This window comes from Pygoscelis adeliae, unplaced genomic scaffold, assembly GCF_000699105.1.
Source record: "Pygoscelis adeliae isolate BGI_AS28 unplaced genomic scaffold, ASM69910v1 Scaffold637, whole genome shotgun sequence".
NCBI lineage: Eukaryota > Metazoa > Chordata > Aves > Sphenisciformes > Spheniscidae > Pygoscelis > Pygoscelis adeliae.
Window position 1 is genome coordinate 59301 of NW_008825168.1, and position 20228 is coordinate 79528.

General features: G+C 48.8%; 1 protein-coding gene across 1 annotated transcript in view; it reads right to left on the bottom strand.

The window, feature by feature from the left end:
• UBE2O (ubiquitin-conjugating enzyme E2O) overlaps window positions 1-20228 on the bottom strand; it is a 33930-nt gene that overhangs the window by 3539 nt on the left and 10163 nt on the right. The window contains exons 5-17 of the mRNA XM_009328901.1: window positions 18284-18427; window positions 17530-17639; window positions 16532-16682; window positions 15198-15700; window positions 12207-12361; window positions 10606-10718; window positions 9377-9502; window positions 7885-7974; window positions 4864-5521; window positions 3795-3931; window positions 3047-3250; window positions 2264-2321; window positions 1-607 (exon numbers count right to left, since the gene is read on the bottom strand). The exon at window positions 1-607 is cut by the window's left edge and continues 3539 nt beyond it. Of these exons, the coding sequence (XP_009327176.1) occupies window positions 1-607; window positions 2264-2321; window positions 3047-3250; window positions 3795-3931; window positions 4864-5521; window positions 7885-7974; window positions 9377-9502; window positions 10606-10718; window positions 12207-12361; window positions 15198-15700; window positions 16532-16682; window positions 17530-17639; window positions 18284-18427 (3056 nt within the window). The remainder of the gene's footprint in view (window positions 608-2263; window positions 2322-3046; window positions 3251-3794; window positions 3932-4863; window positions 5522-7884; window positions 7975-9376; window positions 9503-10605; window positions 10719-12206; window positions 12362-15197; window positions 15701-16531; window positions 16683-17529; window positions 17640-18283; window positions 18428-20228) is intronic.

Genomic DNA, 20228 nt, shown 5'->3' on the forward strand with positions numbered 1-20228 from the left:
TAGCTCTTTCTCCTTTTCTTTGGTTTCACACTAGGCTGCAAGGCAGAGTCCTGGGCAGCCTTCCCCTCGTCCGTTCGGTCTCTGGCCAGGTCTACCCCCCTGGCTTGGCCTGTGCTCTCCGAGTCTGAGTACTGTTGGAGATCACCAGCATTGGGCGTCGAGGTTGTGAACTCCGACTCGTCCAGCTCCTCCTTCCCGTCGAGCGCCGAGTCGGAAAGTTCAGCGGCCGCCCCCTGCTCCAAGCTGCTGCCGTACTCCCCCAGCGATCCCGCATTGTCTCCTGGGCTCTCGGCCAGGGTGCCGCAGGCAGAGTGGAGGGAGGCAGAATCCGCCCCATTGGCCTGTTCATGGCTCCGCTCCACCAGCTCGTTCGTCTCCAGCCAGGACTCGATGCGGGACACCAGGCGCCAGCCGTTGCAGCGAAAATGCTCGCGGATTTCGTGCTCAAAGACTTCCACCGGCCTGCGCAGCAGCTGCATCATGGACTGCACCACCCGGATCAGGGTCATCTCATTGTAGCAGCGACTGTTCTCATAGCCCTCCTGGAGGCCCCGGTCGCTGTCAAAGCCCGCCTCGTTGTAGTAGGGCTCATTCACTAGGATGAGACCTGCCAAGAGAAGGGGAGACCAAGGGATTAAGGGAAGAACTTTATCGTGAATTGCCACCTGAGGCAGACACTGCTGGGCACTGATTTCTGCCTAGGTGGTTGAGGTTCGAGGGTCACAGCACCGCCTCGCTGAGGCATCACACCAGCGTCCCCTGCAGCCACATCGATGCAGGCAGCCCGAGGCTGGCAGCAGGCAGCGCAGGGAAGGGACCGCAGGAGAACGCACTGCAGGGAAGCTGTGCTTTGACTTCCAAGCAGGTAGCAGAGGCCAAGCTGGACAACCAAGAACCTGCAAGATGCACTGGACTGGTATTGCAAGGGGAGCACTCGTGTGAATGGGTCTGTGGCCCTCTGCTAGGGCAGTGGGGATCTTGCACGATACCGAGAGTGGCATGCGAGATCCTTGGCTGCCAAGAATAGTCTTCTACCAGTGTGATGCAGAGGGCACCCAACAGCAGAGCAGGTCAAAAGGGGAAAGGTTTCACAGCTCCTTTCCCTTCCCTCCCCTCCTAGCAAAAAACCCACAGACACACCCAAAGCTTTTTTTTTTCCTTAAAGTTTTTTTTTTCTCCTCCTCTTAATCAGAACAAAGGTCAATTTTCAGTAACAGGCTTTGAGCTAGCCAGCTCCTATCCTACCCAGCATAGTCCCATCAGACGGTGCAGTTTTGAGACAGTGAATACCGTGACAAGTCACCCATACCAAGCTTTCTCCTGCTTGCTTCTGGTCTAACGTAATTACACGTATGTAGCAACGGCACCAATACTGCCAGGCTGCTGGCAGCCTGCCACAAACTGCATTAGCGCTGGTGGAGGTGAGCTCATGAGTCTCTCAAAGCCCAGGCAGCAGGAGGGGTAGAGGTTTTTCCACTAGCACCAAGTTGCTCCAGTAAAACATTTAGTATTCCATTTTCTAAATTTGGATCCTCAGCTTTGTAAAAAAGAAAAGCTTTTCTTGTGGTGTCGTTCCCCCCCAGGAGGATACAGGTGGACTGCGAGACTTCAGAGGAGCAGGAGTCACCTACTGACTCGAGGCAGGAGCACTTGCTCTGTGTCAAAGGTTTCTCAAGTCACATGCCCGGGCTCCCTGCACAGAAAGTTGGCCTTGAGGAAGAGATTTGATTTAGTCTGTCTGCTCTCAGACTAGATATGGCAAAGCCCTATGGCAGGAAGCCCTGGGGCTGGTCTAGACACACCCCTGATTATTCTCTGCTTCAGAAGGAGCATAAACACCATCATCATGTGGAAAAACATGCCCAATGTAGGATGGGCGGGTGACTCAGTGGGGATAAAAAACAGTCCTGCAAATGAAGCTCAGTTTAGCAACTTCAACTAACTTCGGTAACTGGCTGAGGACACAGCCGTTCACCTTTGTCAGCTCAGAATAACAAGCAAGACAGCTCTGTGCTTAGCTGCCACAGTGAGAAGGGATTGTGTCAGAGACCTGGGATGCAGCCAAAAAATCAGGGCATGAGAAAAGCTTGCACCTGCTTTGACTGCTGGAGAGATAAGGACACTGCTTTGTCCAGCAAGGTGAGAGCAAAAGGCAGCACTAACCCAACTGGGGTGGCAGATCCCAGTTGCGTGCCCCCCATAAGCCTGCATCCCCTCCTCCCTCCGCCTTTTCCTGTCTCACAGGCTCTGCAGAAGCATTTACCTTGGATGGAGATGAGTACTTGAAGGAGGCTGGATTTACTGGTCCACCTTTCCGTCCCCTGAAATGCACATACAAGCATGTTAAAGGGCTGAAAGCACCATCAGTTTGCTCTGTGATAATTGTTGGATGAAGTGAGGGCCCCAGTTTCTCTGCACCCCTATCGTTAAGGTCCTGTGGCTCGCAGCAGGAACAAGGGACTGACTCAACAAGCACGTGATGTGCTGGTGTCCCATTGTACCAACCCGTCTATCCGTTACTTTTTGCCAACACTGCACCCCATCAGGCCAGTTCTGCCTGAAACGCTGTAACCCTACGCACCAGACACCAGTTCCAACCCCTCCCCAGCTGCCCTGTTGATCTACCTGCCCAAAACACAGCATTTCCCTGGCTCTGTTTATTCCAAGTCTCCAGCTGGACTTTGTGCCATGCTACATGATTTGTCTGCAGTGTGGGAGACAGGGACTCAAACCACGGGAGAACACCCCATGCTGGTGTTGGCATCTCTGCTCTGTCCAACTGTGCCACAGCCCGGCTGGTCTGACCACAGGGTTCTCATCAAGGAAGGACAGGCAAGAGCCAAATACAGTCCCAGAAGAAGCCAAACTACACCAGCTACCTGCTCCAGACATCTAAAACAGAGCCCAAAGCCAGAGCTATCCCCAGCTGAAGCACCACCTGAGACCAGAAGCCACCCAGGGCTCTTGGCCTAGTAGGAAGTGGCTTGTTCCAAAAGCAGCCTGGCACAACCACTGCTCCCCACAGACGAGCAGATGAAAGCATTACCTTGCCTATCCACGTCCCCAGGAGGCTGACACACACTTTGCCGTTGTCGTACAGGTTGGGATTCAGTCTCCCACTGCACTGGGAGAGGTAGCGGAAGAGAGGCGGGACAGCGGGGGAGATGTTGGGGAGCTGGATATCAAAGAGAAAGAGGCCATCTTCATAGGGCGTGCGCGTGGGCCCTTTTATAAGTGCTGAGAAGAGATCCTGTGGAGAGAAGAGATAAGCCAGGCACTGTGACAAGTCCTCCTACCTCGGCAGGGTTGTATTTACATAGAGGGAGAGAGGGGCTGTGATGAACTCAGCCCTTGCAAGAGTCAGCTCAAGCAACACATCTCGGGGCACCTTCCCCCTAGAAGCTGCACTTCTACTATGGCCTGACGGCAGACCAAACCTTCAGATCTGAAGCGGGGCTTGAGAGGACGGCCAGCAATCCCCAAGCCGCTCACTGGTTAACATCAGCCCCTTGCTGCCTGCCCACCTGCCTTTCCTGCTCAGTGGGACAGGCAGCCCAGCGGGCAAAGCACCCAAAACAGGCTTCCTGCAATGAGAAGCTCCCCCCTCTGTCTGTCACCCTGACTTGGGGAATGCAAAAGCAGCCGCTTACGGTAATTACAGCCATATTTCACATGCTGCACACATTCCTGCAGCTCTAATGCAGAGGATTAAGGCTAAGCAGGGAATTCCAAAGAAAGCAATCCGGATGCTGAGCCCAGCACTAACACACAAGCATTTGAGAGCAGACACTTGCCATTCGATCCTCAAAAGTTTTAACCATGATGCCATCAGGCAGGGAGGTGGCCAGGAGAGCCATCTCTTTCCGCACGGTGCTAAAGAACTTCTTTGCCTCTGGGGGTTGGAACTCCATTTTCTTGAAGGCATGGGTATCTGTGGGGCAAGGAGGAGAATGGGATTAAAGTCTGCCTTTGGAAACTGCTGCAGGTTCCTTGTGAAGGCAAATCTATCCATGTGTTAAACCTATAATTTGGAAGAGAAGAGTTGACTCGCTTTGGTGCTGAGCCAGGAGGCAGCCTAGAGATTATTTGATTTTTCCCACACTGTACAGCAGCCACAACCTGCATCTCCCGTTCTCATGGTCCCACGCAACATTGTCGCTGTCCCCCACAAGGAGCCCTGTCCCACAGCTGGGACAATGGTGCATTGCGCAAAGTGATGACCCTTTCTCTGCAAAACCTGAGCACAGCTCCCCATCTTTATTTATACACACCTGCAGGTTCAGAACAGTTTGGCTAACTCCTTCTCACGTCTGGCCCGGCTGCCTGGCTCGCCGAGCACCTTGGGCTCCGCTGTCACCAGTGTTCCACACAACCAGATGCTCTTTTTTATTTTTGGCTGACTAACATTGGCGCAAGCGAACAAGGACACTCACCCACCAAGGACACCCAGCACAAGAACACCAGCTGTTCCTGCTCTGCTTCTCAACCAATCCATCCCTGCAAAAAAGCCTGAACAAACCCTGAAGCTTTCAAGAAAATATCTGCAACGGAAAGCGACTGATTGCCACAGCCTCCAAAGTTAGTTACCAACGTGGACAAAGGGGAAGCCCACTTCTGTGGCTTGAGAAATTACAGTAGTGCCTAGAGATGTCATCTAAAAGCCAGGTTTAAGTCCCAGAACAGACTGTGCTACAGAAGTTGTCTAAATTTCTCCTCCCCAGTTAATGAGCTGTGAAAAGGACTAGGAAGAAGAGAGGATACCCAATCCAGAAGGCCTAGAAGCAAAGGTTTTGGAGAAAGAAACACTGCAGGACAGCAACGAAGGACAGAGTATCCCACGCTGGCCTGACCTGACACACTCACCTGGAGCATACTCCAACACAGAAAAGACTTCTCCCTTGGCACTGGTGAAGGTGACTCCAGGCTTGCCTCCACTCTGCTGGCAGAGCACTGGTGTCTCACTGGGCCACTCCGACCTCACTGGTGTCTGTGCCTCTGCTTTTTCTTCTTTCTTCTCCGTCTCCACCATGGCTTCCATCTTTTCCTCCTCTGCAATAGCCACATTATCCAAGGTCTTCTTTAGATTTTCCTGCAGCTTTTTAATATCGTCCAAGAACTTCTTCTCCCGAGTGGGTTTTTCCAGCTCCACAGTTGGGGAGGTGGGAGAGCCAGTCAGCAGCTGCTCCACAGTCATGTTTTTCAGGCTTTCCAAGATCTTGATGGCCTCCTTTAGTTCCCGGAAGCTCTTTGGGGCTCCGTCCTTGCCAGCTTTCTCTGCAGCAAGGTCTGCAACTGCCATAGCCACAGCTCCCTGGACTTGTTCCTCTACTTTTTTCACCTCCTCTGCTGCCGGCTCCTCAGGCTCTAACTCCTCAATTTTTGGGTGGTCGTCTTCCATGAGGCCATTGTCTGTCTCCCAGCTGTCGCTTTCATCCTCCCACTCAGAGGATGCCCCACTGGTGCTGCCGTCAACAGAATCGTAGTCTGACTCCTCAATTTCTGATTCAATATTGTATAAGTGCTAAAGGAGAGCAGAGTTACAAGAGACTTAGGCTGAAGCACAGAGTTTTAGTTGTTTTTAAATGCAAGTCAGTTCTCCCCATGAAAAAGGAGCTTCCATCTAGGATTAGTTGGGCTGTTTCAACCCTTTCAATCTATACAGGGTGGACTGTGTTTGATCCAAATAACATGCTCATCAATGACCAGCACAGATTATGAATCAGCATAGCCCCATCCTCCACCTTTCAAACTAGGGCGTTGAGGGAAAACTAGGGCAAGTTCTAGGTGGGCTGCAGCCATCCCAGCGGCTGGGATCCAGCCAAGGAGAGCACGCAGGGACCAAACAGCTAGCTGGATGCCGCAGGGTTTCTGAACGCAGAGCTAGTTCAGGAGGTATTGGGTATCGTGTGTGGAGTTAGTATTTCTGGTCCTGCTTCTGCACCAGCAACTGTGTTGGCACAGAGCCCTAGTTTGGCTGCCTCCACACTCTGTGCCTTCCACAGAGACAATGCTGGAACCAGGAAAACATTCCCACACCAGCTTTCTTCTGTGGCACACAACGCTGCTTTAGCTGTTGTATGTCACTACTGCTTAAAATTCAGCTGGGACAATGAAGCCTAATCCAAGTTGCTGAATAAGCTCTTATGCAAAACGTTCTCTTCCCCTTCACTACTGGAAGCTGAACCCATCCACACTCCGTCTAGCCTCACCTGTTATAATCATGCTTTTGCACATGCTACGTCTCTCACAAGGTTTCCCTGCAGAGGCTTACAGGCATACTCCAGCTATGAGCTCCAACATAGAAGCAAGGGAGCAAGAACAACTTTGTGAGGCTGTGTTAGGAGTTTCAAGATGGAGCATTTTATCCACAGGCTTCTGACACTTGAATGGTGGCCCAAGAATCCTCTTAATCTTGCAAGATATGACCCCAGAGGCTAAAGCACGTGGACACTCAGTCATCTTGTCAAAGCCTTGAACTGAACCAGCACTGTTCAGCTAGTCCTGTGCCACCCAGAGACAGGCAGCCAGCAGGGGTTAGTTGGGTTCAACACAAGTGACTGCAGGCAGGAAAAGCCATCAAAACTCACTGCCCTCAAAGCTAATCCAAATCTGAGTCAGAAAGTTAATTAGCCAGTTATACCATCTTTATTTTTAGAGCTGAGAAAAAGCACCCAGACAGCTCGTCTCTGGGCACATGGACAGGCATTGATAAATCACAGTTTTACCAACTGATAATTCACGCTCCTGACATTTCCCCAACTCCCATAATTACGCAGACGAGCAGAATCGAAGGGACTGGCGTGACACAGCAGGAGCTGCTGCAGAGCCCCACCACCGCAGTGTGAGAACAGCCCTTTGTGGAGCACACATCAGACCTCCGATTGTGCCTGTGATCCAAGCACATGTGACAACAGGGGGAAGGGAGACAGCAGCCTGCTTTGTAATGCTCTAGTCCACTGCCATAGTGCAGGCATTGACTATTCTACTGTAATTAATGCAGAGCTGCTTGGTTTAAAAAGAAATCTTGATCGAGTGCTTTCTACTTGCAAATGCATCTCTGCGGCGGAGGCAGTGGTGTTCTCTGCCACAGTGATGGAGATGGGACCCTACAGAAGCAGATCATCTCTTATCTTTAGGCTGTCTGCCTTAATTTGAGGCAACAAGAAGAGACATGGGATGAAACTGTACATGGAATAGTGAATAAGATTACAAGACAGTACAACAAAAACCTTAGAACAATGCAGAAGGCAAATCAACGGAGTTAAGTGGATTAGTGTGGCTATATCTGTATTTTTAAGTTTGCACTCAACTCCTTTCCCTCCCCACCCTGGGAAGAGACTTGGGTCTGATCCCTAGGTTAGCTAAGGTCACAACTTGTGGCTCTAGCCCCCAGCTTCTGGAGGAGCTTCTTTAGCCAAAGAAAACACTATGGTGCCATTTCACAAGCAAGACAGAACAAGCAATCATCTTTCAGCAGTGCCTTAGTTGGGCAACGCAGTGAGCCTGGGCTCAAGTCAGAACTGATAATCCCTGAGCTCTGCAAGCCCCTCTGCAAAGCAGCAGGTGCTGGAGGCCAGGAGCAGGGCTGTGGTCAGAGCTGTGAACGTGCAATGCAGCGTGTGAAGGGAGCAATAGTCTGCCCATACTTTCCTATTCTCTATATTCAAGAGCAGTGATGACCAATTAGTTGCCCAGTCCTCCTGACAAAGGAAGGATTTTCTTGTGCTAACAGAATTGGGAAGCCACCCTATCATATGGGAACACAGCAATAAATAGAGCAAGATTCCCTTACCCAGTGAATCTCTCTGCACCCAGGATTTAAAACCAAGATTTGTCACTCAGCTAAGAATTACAGGGATACCGCGAACTGGAACAGGACCTCACCTGAGGCAGAATGATAGTCTTGGAGTTATCAGCCCACACCACTTCCACTTTACTGCTGACATCCACACGAGCCACCTGTCCAACCGAAGGCTGTGGAAACAAGAACAGTTTGTCAGTCCCTTTTCTTTCCCAGGCATTTCAGTGCAGAGCCAGGAAGGTTTTCAGAAAAAGATATTCCCCAGGTTGGAGACCCACCCAAAGCAATGATTGCAGCCTGCTGCAGAAGTGGCAGGAGTCCTGGGGTCCCACGCCAAGGGGGAGAAGAAACCTACAGATAGGGTTTCCATGAGAAACCCCACAACACTGCCACAGAGATAGGGAAAATTCCACCCCCCCCCAAGGAGGAGAGGACCAGGAGGGCTGGTCTGGCAGCAGATCCTGACTTCTGATCAGGACCAGGGCCATTGCAGGGCTGTGGCCTTTCTGCAGGCAGCACTGCCGGGGTTGTGCCAGCAAAGGGGACAGGAAGGGTTTCCATGAGAAACCCCACAACACTGCCACAGAGATAGGGAAAATTCCACCCCCCCCAAGGAGGAGAGGACCAGGAGGGCTGGTCTGGCAGCAGATCCTGACTTCTGATCAGGACCAGGGCCATTGCAGGGCTGCGGCCTTTCTGCAGGCAGCACTGCCGGGGTTGTGCCAGCAAAGGGGACAGGACCTTCCCCTGAATCGGGCTGCCCTCTAGTGGGGTGCCAACAGCCGGCCCCCGTGCTCCGACACCCAGCATCAGGGGCTCACAGCAGCTTCTCCCAGCAGAGAGAGTGCAGGCGTGAACAGACAAGTCACAGTTGGCACAGGGTGTGCACAGTAAGTAGCATCTTGCACAGGAAGAAGGTTATTTAGGTCAGCTGAGCAAGCTCGGATGTGTTTCATGCTGCTGAAACTAGAACCGAAATAAGAGCCATGTTATATCTTTTAACCCTTTTTTAGGGCAGCAGTCTCAAAAGTTGGAGGTCTTCCCTGCACAGTAAGGAAGCCTGTTTCCTAGCAAAGAGTGTATCCTCTACAATATAAATTGTTCCCTCTTCCTCCCCAGGAGAACAATCAGCTCAATAAAATTAACATGTACGTAATAACTCAGATGAAAACCAGAACCCCAGTCTTCTGTTGCCAAGTGAAACTGGTTTCATGACAAATCCACCTTCACTCTTGCTCAGGAGCCCACAGAATATCCTCATATTAGAAGTTACTCTGAAATCCTAAGCAAGAGTTTTATTAAAAACCTTCAGGCATGTGTTCGATTCTTGTCTCAACTTTGTTCTTGCTCTGATACAGACGGTCACCAAGGTCAAAGGATTTCAAGGTTACATCTCCACCAGACTTAGAGATTTGATATGTTACTCATGGCAGCAGGGGACACTGATAAAACACACTAGCAAGGTAGGGAGTTCAGGATGCCTGCGTGGGGCCTAAGGCCCTCCTATTAACTCTTTCAAGTGTCTCCACTAATACCTGGTGACAATGCAGTCACGTAACTGTGCCCAGAACCTACCTCATCTTCCTTAGCTGTGGCTCCGTCCGAGTTGCCAATGCGAATCACAATGTCAGTAGTGCGGAAGCGAAAGTCTGGATGATCAGCAATATCATACACACTCACATCCTCCTCCTCCCCGATCAGCTGTATCGGGACAGAATGTGAACGTGTCAGCCCCAGGATGCTGCACTGACCTTCAGAGCACACCTTCAACACTTGGAAGTACTTTGTGTTATATTTTGTCAATTTTCAGTTGCTCCAACAGCCTGCAAGGAGCTGCTAATGTCCCTTCCTGTCACCTCATCCTGTAGCACATCAATCAAGGCACAACAATGAAAGGAAGCAGATACGCTGTCTCATCTGCTCACCCTTACCTTTACTTCAGGTTCCACATCACTACGATCATGAGACATGCAAGAACAACATTTTATTCCCTTCTGAACACCCAGATTTCTCAAAGCAGTTCATTGGGGCCCAAAGGGTTAGAGTTTACTTTTGAAACGATCCAAGGCAACGAGAAGTGTCTGACAAAAAACTTGTCAATTAATGGGAAACATCTTTCCTTTGATTTCTCCTGGAGGAAGAGAGCTAGGAGCCCACCAGTAATGACAAATGGGTAAAATGGAGCACAACCACAGGCCAGACATGTTCTGCTTATGGACAGAAAGGGCCCTGCTCAGTTATGACAATGTGGTCTCCCATCCTAAGGCAGAAAGCAGTACACCAGATTTGTGTGGTTCAAGTCCCCCTCTCATCTCCAACTAGATTGTAGTCTATCGAGACTCTGCAAAATACAGCGTTTCTACAAGCCCTGAGAAAAAGGTATTAGGCTGACTATAGGCAATAGCGCCTGGCAGAGGCAAGCAGGACAACATGCAATAGATGGATTCTCTTTCCATGAACTAGCAAAGACGTGGGAAGGAAAATTCTTATAGTGAACTCAAGAAATCATCTGTCTGTGACAACTTCAGCAAAAATCTTCATCCATACCAGAGCCTGATGTTGACTATGGGATGTAAACCCTCTGCTTGGTCTTCGCTGCCTCACAGGCATCTACAAATATGAAGCAACACCACCTCTAGCTAAGCCTCCCAGGCCCAAAAGCACATTGCTGTTCCCATCCTCATGGACAAACTCCACTGCAGAGCTGACTCCCAGGCTTATCTGTGTTTATCTGTGAAGGTTGTGGCTGCTTTGTGGCTGCTCTCTCTCAGCTGGTTCCAACAGGCACTGGCTCCTGCACTTACCTCCACATCATCTCCGCTGGATTTCAACTTGAACCACTTCACCACGCAGGTACGGCCAATATGGTCACCAGACTGCACAACTCCATATAACCCGGGGTCCTGGGAGCTCTGAGCTTTTGGTCGCAACGGTAGGGAAGAAAATAGACAAGTTAAGTGGAGGAGCACGGATGTCACACAGCAACTGAGGCTGTCAGCTCCCAAGCTCTCACAGCTGAAACCTTCCATTTGTGAATGGCATGAGGAAAAACAATTCTTCCCACACAGTCAAATTTGTACCCAGCTAATGAGTTGCATTTTAATGGGGCATGGACTGATGATAAAGTAAGATTATATTGCATTGAACTGGGTGAACACATTCACTTTGGGACCACTTTCGAGGTGGTCGAAAAGACCACCAACAGAAAACACGGTCACCTTAATGCTCTGCTCTCCAAATTAGCTCCGCACCAAGACTGTCAGTTTCTGGACAGGCCGGCCAAGAGCTCCCTGAGAGCAGCCCTGGCTGCAAAGCTCTTCATCTAGAAATGTGCTACCCACAACAGTTTTGCTGCTCTGGAAAAATGGACTGGACAACAAAGGTGGAAGGCAGGCAGGCATACATGTGCATATACATGCATCGGGGATCCAACAGCACCAAAGCTGGGCCTGGACCACCGCTCTAGGCCTGGGCTGTTATCCAGATACCTTTTAGATTTATCTGGCTGACAAGATCCACCTCCTGGCATCCTTAGCAGGGGGATGCAAGGAACTGCAGGCATCCCAGACTGCTTGGAGAGTATGTCTGACAGACGGAGGAATACAGATTCCCAGAGGCCAAACTAGAACGGTAGAGCTAGAGCTGATAGATGACTTCAGTTTCCACAAACCATGTCTAATCCACAAGACCAGTCAGACTAACAGTCATCAGAAATGGCCATGCAAAACAGCATCTTTTTTTGCTAAGCTAGCTTTCCCTCTTCCCAATCTGACAGTATCTTGTGCTCCCCACTGTTGAGGGTCTATCCCTGCTAGAACAAAATAGGAGCTGAGAGCCAGATGGTGTGCCATCAACATTTCATATCCAAAATCTGTAAGTCTCCTTGAACTTGTATTGTGACCCTCACTAGTGTCACCAATTGGTTTGGTGAAGAAAAGGGATGCAAGAAGATGCCTCTGGATCCCAAAACCCTCTCCAAGAAAAAACGGAGGGTCACGATAGGTTAAGTCATACAGAGAAAGCAGTGTGAGTCTTTCATTTCTCCCCTTATTCTGCAAGAGAGCTCAGAGCTGTTTGCACTTTCGAGGAGAAGGTGGGCCACCTCTACTCTACAGGAATACTGAGAATCCTAGCTTTGTTCCTTGGCAGTTATTCCTTTCACATCTTGACTGTTGTCATAGTTCAACCTTGGTATTTAAATAATGGCTCTCTGCTGACATTCATGTTAAGTCACTTGAATCACTGTCTGTCCTTTGTTAGGCTCTTGTGCCTACCTCAAGTGAGTACTACTAACAGCTACCGTAAAAAGGACTACACTGTACATAAGGAGATCCAGATTGAAGAATACTTCACAATTAAGAGCATGTTTGTTCCCTGAGGAGAGCATTGTTTTGACACCCAATACCTCTTTTGTCCACCACAAAATCCCCAGGGCAGAACTCGTTGTTGTCCAGATGGTGGACTGGAATCAGCTCATTGGAGCGAATGTTTGTCTCCACGGTGCCATCCTGCCACATCACGTCAGCTGAAGTCATCGTGGTCACCACTTCTACAGCAACCCTGGGAACACAGAAAGGCAACGAGTTACCAGAGGGAACGTGCATGAGCACAACCAGAACGCGATGCTGCCAATGTAAGGAGTCAAGATGGATCTCAGCAACACAAGGGTACACATATCAGCAGGCTGGGAAGCCAGTCAGGAAACCCCATCTAGTCCCAGTGGAAGCAGCTACACAGCAGGCTCTGTTTTGACAGGTTCTCAATCACTGCAGATGTTACATTGCTGCAAGTCTATACTGCAGGAGGACTTACTTTCCAGGGAGGTGACGCTGAGCTCACTTTTATTCCTAGTGGAGCAAATTAACATCTACTAGCACCCACTTTCTGCCTCTGGCAGAGGCACAACAGGAGCTTCAAATACTTCGAAACTTAAGACCTTTTCCACTGAAGCACCTTCTAGCCTGGCAGCTCTGAGGAGTCTTTGAAGCTAGGAGCATGGGACTGGAAAGAAAAGATAAAGCAGCATCCATCTGACCCCCTCCAGAAAGAAAAAAAGGCAACACGTTGAATGTGGGTAAAGCAAAAGGATTTTGCTTGAAAAGAGACAAGTTTCCTTCACAGCTGTTCGAACACATACATGTGTGTCTCTGCAGCTCTAAAATGAAACCCAGACATGGTACCACATGCTGGTACTCCCCTGTGGAGCTTGACAGAGTTGCTTGAAGAGACAAGTTGCTTGGGGGCAGGAGGAAGAGCTGCAGTCTAGCTGGACAGGCTCTTGTAATGAGCCCTCCACCACTTTCATGTCTCCTACAGCACAGAACAAGTTGAATCCCATGCTGATTTTAAGTTTTGTCTTTATTTTGCTGGCCAGGCCTTCCAGACATAACACAAGTGCTGCATTTATGTTGGTTTCAAGTCAAACCATAAAGAAGATACAATAGACAAATACAACTGTTTTCCTCCAGCACTGTTTTTATGAATGTCAGAGAAATATTTAAGTAGAAATAATATGAAGTTTCTAGCAGGGCCAGCACTCAACAGCAGAAATTATCAGAGAAGGAAATCTGTAACAGGTCAAGTGTGGTGGGTGACATGCCAAGAGATAGTTCCTTGGGGGAAGCGGGGGCATGTGCCGCTGAGGATGGGAGAGTGGAAAGGCAGGCCACCCAAGGAAATGATACAGTCCTGTCTGCAGCATGGTTTATGCTGCTTCACAAACAAAAATCAGGACTTGGCATTAGTAAAAATCTCTGTATATCCTCACTAAAAAATAACCAGAGGTCTATGTGCTGCCTGGAGAGCTGCAGCAAGTCCCTAAGTGACACTAAAGCCACATGCTGAGTTGGCCCCCTGCAGTCAGAGATGCCCATGAGCCAACACATCAGATCTGGTGACTAACTGCAGCAAGCCCATCCACTTTGCATTTCTCAGCAGAGCTTGGCAGCACACCTACTGATGGTGTCACCAGCTTCATCTGAATATTCAAACAGTGAAGACCCCTCATACTGAGCTGCGACCAGCTGCCACGTATGCCCTTTAAAGTATCAGCTGGGGTTTCACGTTCTGTGCTTAAAGACCTGTATTTCTTGTTCTGTCACGTGGTCATCTCTGCAAAGTGTTCCAACATCCGATCTCTGCAGAGCTGCCCAGATCCAGCACAGGAATCTCCTGGTGTTGTCACAGGGATTTCTCCCCACTGCCTGAATGGTGCAAAAAGCTACCAGGTTTACTAGCTAAGCTCTCCTTAGCAGAGCCTTTAGTGAAGTAGAGGCACTCAGCAGGGGGGTAAGAAGTGAAAAGTGAACTGAGAATCAGTTCCCAGGCACTCTATCATGCACTCCCTTTTTTTTTTTCCTTCTTTCACTCGAATACTGCTCTGCTCATTTTTGTGACCTTCAAAATCCAATTTCTCCAAAACCCACAAGGACTAAAGGAACAACTCTCCTTGCATAGAGGCAAAGCTAAAATACCCAAACAAAATGTGAAAGAAGTTCACAGCATTCTCAAACTACTGGATCCCTTGAATCCTGATGTCACTTTCCTGGGAAGATTCTCACATATTATCTGTACTAGTTCATTTCTGATGCAGGATCTGTATACAACTAAGTAGCCCAGGGGAGCCAGCAAGGCAGGGGAGCCAGCAAGGCAGGCTAGCCAGCTGTCAGATGTCTTCGCATCCCCTGAAAACAGTTTAAACATTCTCAAATTAGGTAAAAGGTAAAAGCTGCTGAGATCCAGTTTTATCTAGAAATGGGCAGATACATGCAGTGCTCCCTCCCCCAGGCTACTGAAATAAATTCCTCCAAGGCTCTCAGGGAGTGCATTTTGTTCATTAAAAACCCAGTAAGGAGTGTACTGCTGGCAAAAGTTGCAGATCTCTCTCCAGAGCAGGGTAAGAATAACAGAGACCACTGCAGTACCAACCCCTGCCAGCACAGACCTCCGTGCTGATCTGGAGACAGCTCTCTGAGGATAAGCTGTCCGCTCCTGCTAGCATGGTCTATCCTCAGCCTCTCTGCAGAAGCTGCCAATGAGGTAACCAATTAGTGTCATGTTTAAGCTGTACGATCTTTATTCACCTGCCTCTTTCTCTGCATACAGTCTAGCACAGCACAGATACGCTGTTGATGCCCTGAGGCATAGCTGAGATAGAATAGCATCGGTGTCACATCACGTGGCCCCACTTTCATCAGAAGCTGGACTGAGACCAAGTTGATTTCAACCAGGCCACCGCACAATCATCACAAGATAATCACTGTTGGTTACTACCAAGGGGTGTTCTAACATGAGGCACACCATCAACCTCCACTCAAGCTGAGGAGGTGGTTTACATCTGAGAACTTCAACACGGGATATTTTGGCAAGTGTACCTGCATTTGGAAATCCAACTCACCTGTCTCCTGGCTTAAACTCTCGTGAAATCTTGGTCTTCTTCTTCTTGTGCTTCCGCTTCAAGTTTTTGATGGAAAGAGGGATGCTCTTCTTACGGCCAGTGCCACTGCCACTCTGGGATGAGGCAGTGGAGCTAGCAGAAGAGGTGACAGAGCTAGTGTCATCAGTGTCATCAGCTGCCTCATCATCAGCGTCTTGCTCCATGGACTGAAGCCGGTAGTCAGACGACCCTTCGTCTTTCAGCAGAAAGGGAGGCTGCTGCTGTCGCACTGCTGCTCCCCCTTTCTCCTTCCCTGTTTCTTCAGGCTGCTCCTCCTTCCTCTCCCCAGGACTTGGTGCACTGTTGGAAGAGTCATCCAGCTCACACTTCGATCCAGGCTTAAGCTCTTCTGATTTTTGGTCAGCAGCTGCAGCAGACTCTTTGTCAGGGGCTTCATTGGTACCCTGAGACTCTGGAGAGCATGACATGATCTTCACTATCTGCTTCTTCAGCAGCCGCCTCACCTAGAGAAAGCAGACCTGGGTCAGATAATATGCCTGTACACTCAGCAAGCTGCCAGCCAACCTGGGGAATGGTTAGCTTTGTACACAGAGGAAAACAGCACCCCACGGGCCTCTGCACATTTCACCTGCACCAGAATATTCTGCAAACCAGCATCTCACCACTGCTCTACTCAGAAGCAAATATCAGCCAGTTCCCGAGCAGCATTGGACTAGTCCAAGGAAAGTGAGTTTTGCTCTGTAAGGCTATTTTAAGCATGTTCTAAACTTTTTGTTATGGGAAGTCACAAAAGTCTGCACAAGTTAATCTATGTAACAGACACAGCTATGCAGGGAGATCACCATCCACACTGCTGATATCCTGTTATTCTAGGAACACCGCTGCTCTACAGCCAGCATGTAGAAACCATAGCATGACTCATTTGGCCTAGGAAGCAAAGACTTCTTTCTTGTCTCACTGTAGCAAGGATTTAACCAAACAGTTCAGCTCCATAAGAAACCTGAGGTCATGCTAATGAAAATGACACGTGTAACAGTCCCAGCTGTCACAGCACACCAGCTCTGACACAGCTTGACCCCTGCAAGGTGACACCTCTATGTTCAATGTCCTGTTCATGTTCCCTCGTGGCATTAGCTGCATGTTTCACCCAGTGCAGCGAGACTGCTGTACAAGGTGACTTCGCTGCTGGCAACAACAAGCCATTACTCTTCACAACAACCACTTCAGGAGTCACATTTCAGACCACATGACTACCAGGAAGATTTCTGCTTTAAAAGCTACAGTGACCAGAAATGCTTAGAGAAGTCTATGCCTCCCTCGACCCTGCAACTCACCTTTTTGGCAACTGATCCTTCACCCAGGACACAGTTCCTCTCGGGGCATTCACAGGTGATTTTTGCAGGTTCCACTTTGTCCGGGAACACATAGAGGCATCTTTCCCCAAGCTGCCTTTGGGCATGGTCAAAGCACCCTAGACGCTTTACCCTGGTAGAACAGGACAGCAGCCATGAGCAAAGTGCAAAAGCAATCACAGAACCCAGCAGTGACCAGGGCCTTCACAAGGCTGGCATGACCTCGTGCCAGCAGCACTTCCTCTGGGGTGGCAGAAACCAACACCAAATCTTTTCCAGTCACACAGTTCTAAAGGAGGAGTGGGAAGTGTCACCAGGGACTGGGTGGGGATATAAAGGGTTTGGGTAGGACATCAGCCACTCCTCTCCCTCTAGCTCCCCCTCCCAGAGACAGCTGCCAAGAGACATTTGAAGTTGGCATTGGTTTTTTTGCTGTCATCCCAGAGCTCCTCTCCTCTAGCTTCCTTATGAGCTCCAGGCAGGAACTACGCTGCATTGTGCTATTACTCATCTGACTTTTCTTTCTGAATTTTGTCCAGCCCATTTTTGCAGCTGCAGCCTGTAGAGGGCACCAGATGCTCCCTCAGCACCAGCCTGGATCCAGAGCAGGACACCTTAGCTGCCCACTGCACACACACAGTTAAAAGATGCAGCCTGCTCCAGACACAAGTGGAAGGACAAGGGAAGAAGTGAGCTGTTGCCAGACACCACTTCCCTCTCTATGCACTTGTCAGGTGGAGAGTACTTGGAGAGGATTGGTGGGATGCTAGCCCCTGTATTGGTAACTTTAAGTGTCTGCTAAACTAATTTGGAAGCCATTCTCTCACATTTTTGAAGCTCTGGAATATACAGGCATACAACAATGAGAAAACCACACTGGAAACAGCAACATTGTGTCTAATCAGTTGGTAGGCATGTCACCAATAGTCTGTGCAGGCCCTGGGTGCTGGGAGTGAAAAGGGGTTTTCAACTGATCTCACCTGGACAGGTTCTCCTGGCTGATTATGGAGGGAGGAGGGCTCACACTGTCAGTACCTCCAGGACAGAAGCTTTTAGTGATCCAAGTAACCTTTAGTTCTACCACCTGTACCTACAATGTAAAGAGAGAGAAAGCAATTTAATTTTTCGAAAGCTTTCCTAGACCAATGTCTAGGATCTGAATGCACAGGAAAGCAGCAAACCTGCTTTTATCATTTAAGATGGTCAACTGCAGTTTCACCACATCCAGGACCACTACAGTGCTCTCATAGCATGGCTCTTGGCAACACCGAGAGCTTCTACAGTTTTTAGCTTCAAGAAAGATGACACCTGGCTTGGGACGGAAGGTATAGTACGTACAAATCAGCGGTCACAAAGAGACATGCTAATGGACTTGGAGCTGCTCCCTCTTTTAGCAAAGAGTCAGCAACATTCCTCCCTTTTTCGATAGCATGCAACATTAAGCTTTAATAGAAGAGGTGCTTCTACTACCCTAATGATCAGCAGTACTGGCCTCTAAAGTGTATTGGCACACAATCACCTTACAGGGTGCTAGCAGGGACCCTTGGGAGTAAAAGCCAAGCCATGCTCAAAAGTCCTGTCAGTCCACAGTGAGGAATTTGTCACCTCAGGAGAACAGAGCCACAGTGCATTTGCTCTTGGAAGGTTACCATGGCAAGCTGACTCTGTTCCAAAATGCCAGCCAGGGACCATTCTGTGCAGAAGGTGGCTGTGTGTCAGCTTGTCAGTTCTTACCTCTTCCACCACCACTCTGAACTTGCTCTTTGTGCTCAGAACAGGCTTCACACCCGAGAGCCACTGCACACTGGAGAAGACTTTAGAAGGCCCGATGAGGACTTGCCCAGGATAAAAGCCATATGAATCATCAAAGAAGAGACCCTGTGGGGGAAAGGGAGGGGAAAAAACAGCATAAAGGTCTCTTGCTCTCAAGATTTAAGATTCCAGCATTTCTCTTCTCTCATTCATGATCAGTAAGATTAACCATAAAGGAAAAGTCTGCAAGTTGCCCACCTCTTAAAGCTCATTCCTCTCCTGAAGTCAGCTCAGCAGTTCCTATAGCAACCCGCTCTGTCACACATCCGTATGGGACTATGACTCAGTAGGGGAGAAGCAAAGATACTTGGAGGAAACAAAAGATGTGGATTTCCACACAAATGTTCTCAATAGTGAGGTAGGCAAGGTGGGCTGAGTCCTGGGCAAGGACACCCATCTCTTTTCCATGCTCTAATTCAAGCACCTACAGCTTTCAGAGCCAGAGGATGCCTGCCTTCACTCCTCTGCTTGTCAAATTAAGTTTGTAAGTATTATTCCTGTCTTAAGTGGATTAGTTAATATGACAGTTCTTTGAAAACAAAACAGGATGGTAAACAGAACAATTTCTGTCCTAGAGCTCTTTCCCGCTGCTATTTAGAGTGACTTGATGAGCCAAAGATTCAGAATGTGGGGGCGGACAGAGCAGTTTAGGGTAGATAAAATACTGAGCACAAAACTGTATCGAATCTTGTAGTTTGTCAGAAAGGATAAGAGCAGTGCGACAAGATCTAAGTCAGGTAAGTATCTAAGACACAGCAATTCTGAGTACAGGATCAAGAGTAACACTGGAGACAACTCATGTTTCAGACCAATCGCAAGTCTCCAGAGGACTAAGTACACTTTAAAAGCAGCCTGACTCAAAACAAGGTATCTCAGAATTGGGTACCCAGAAGCTGGATGCTGCTACAGCATCCATTTAGCAAGCAGAAAACATACTGCACAACCCAAAGTAGCAGAGTAAGATACTGGAGAATATCTAGCAACAAACCACACCTTTTCTGTACAGAACAAGAAAACCACAGCAGCACATCCTATTAAACTGATATTCCATTTACGCTTCAAGAAACAGGCATGAAATTTTAACAGAAGTGCAGTTTTAGATCAAAGGGAGCTTTACTTTGAAGGCTGGGAAGGATAAGGGCTGACTGCATTGCCAGTTCCTAAGCATTACACGCCATTCTCAGTCAACTCCCAATACCACTGCCAGGAGTGCAGCAAGGCCCTACTGATGCTGTTTGGAAGAACAAGCAAGCTGTCATCAGCCTTTGAAGGTGAGAGGTTAGATCTCATCATCACACAGGGAACTATGCTTTACCCAGATGCTAGCAGAACCTTCCCCACCACGTGACTTGGAAAATGCCAGTATGGTGGCAGGTCTCCATTCAGAGAATGCAATGGATTACAATAGCAAGAGAGACAGTATTTTACACGATCTGGAAATGTGCTTCTAGCAGAACACCTTTTAAACAATATGCCCTTTTCCAGAAGGGGAACAATTTTGAAAGCACTAAATGGAGTAAGAGCCTTTTCAAGCATGTACAGATATAATGAGCAGACAGTGAACTGCCTTGACATCAGCCATCTGACTGCATGTTATGCAAGTTGCTTGCAAAGAAAGCAGTTGGATATACTAATTGTAATACCTCCTCAAAACCTGCTCATTACTAACATTACCTTTAAGGCAGATCCTGTTACGCTTACTTCAAGTGAAGATCTAGTGAAGTGTTTTTCAGCTGTGATGCATCGTTTAATTTTTAGGATTTATAAGTGCCTATGGTTTTGCCTTCCCCCTCCCTCCTGCACAAAAAGCTTACAAGATGAAGTTGATCAGTGTATTGGGTTTGTGTGGCAAGGTTTTGGTAGTGGG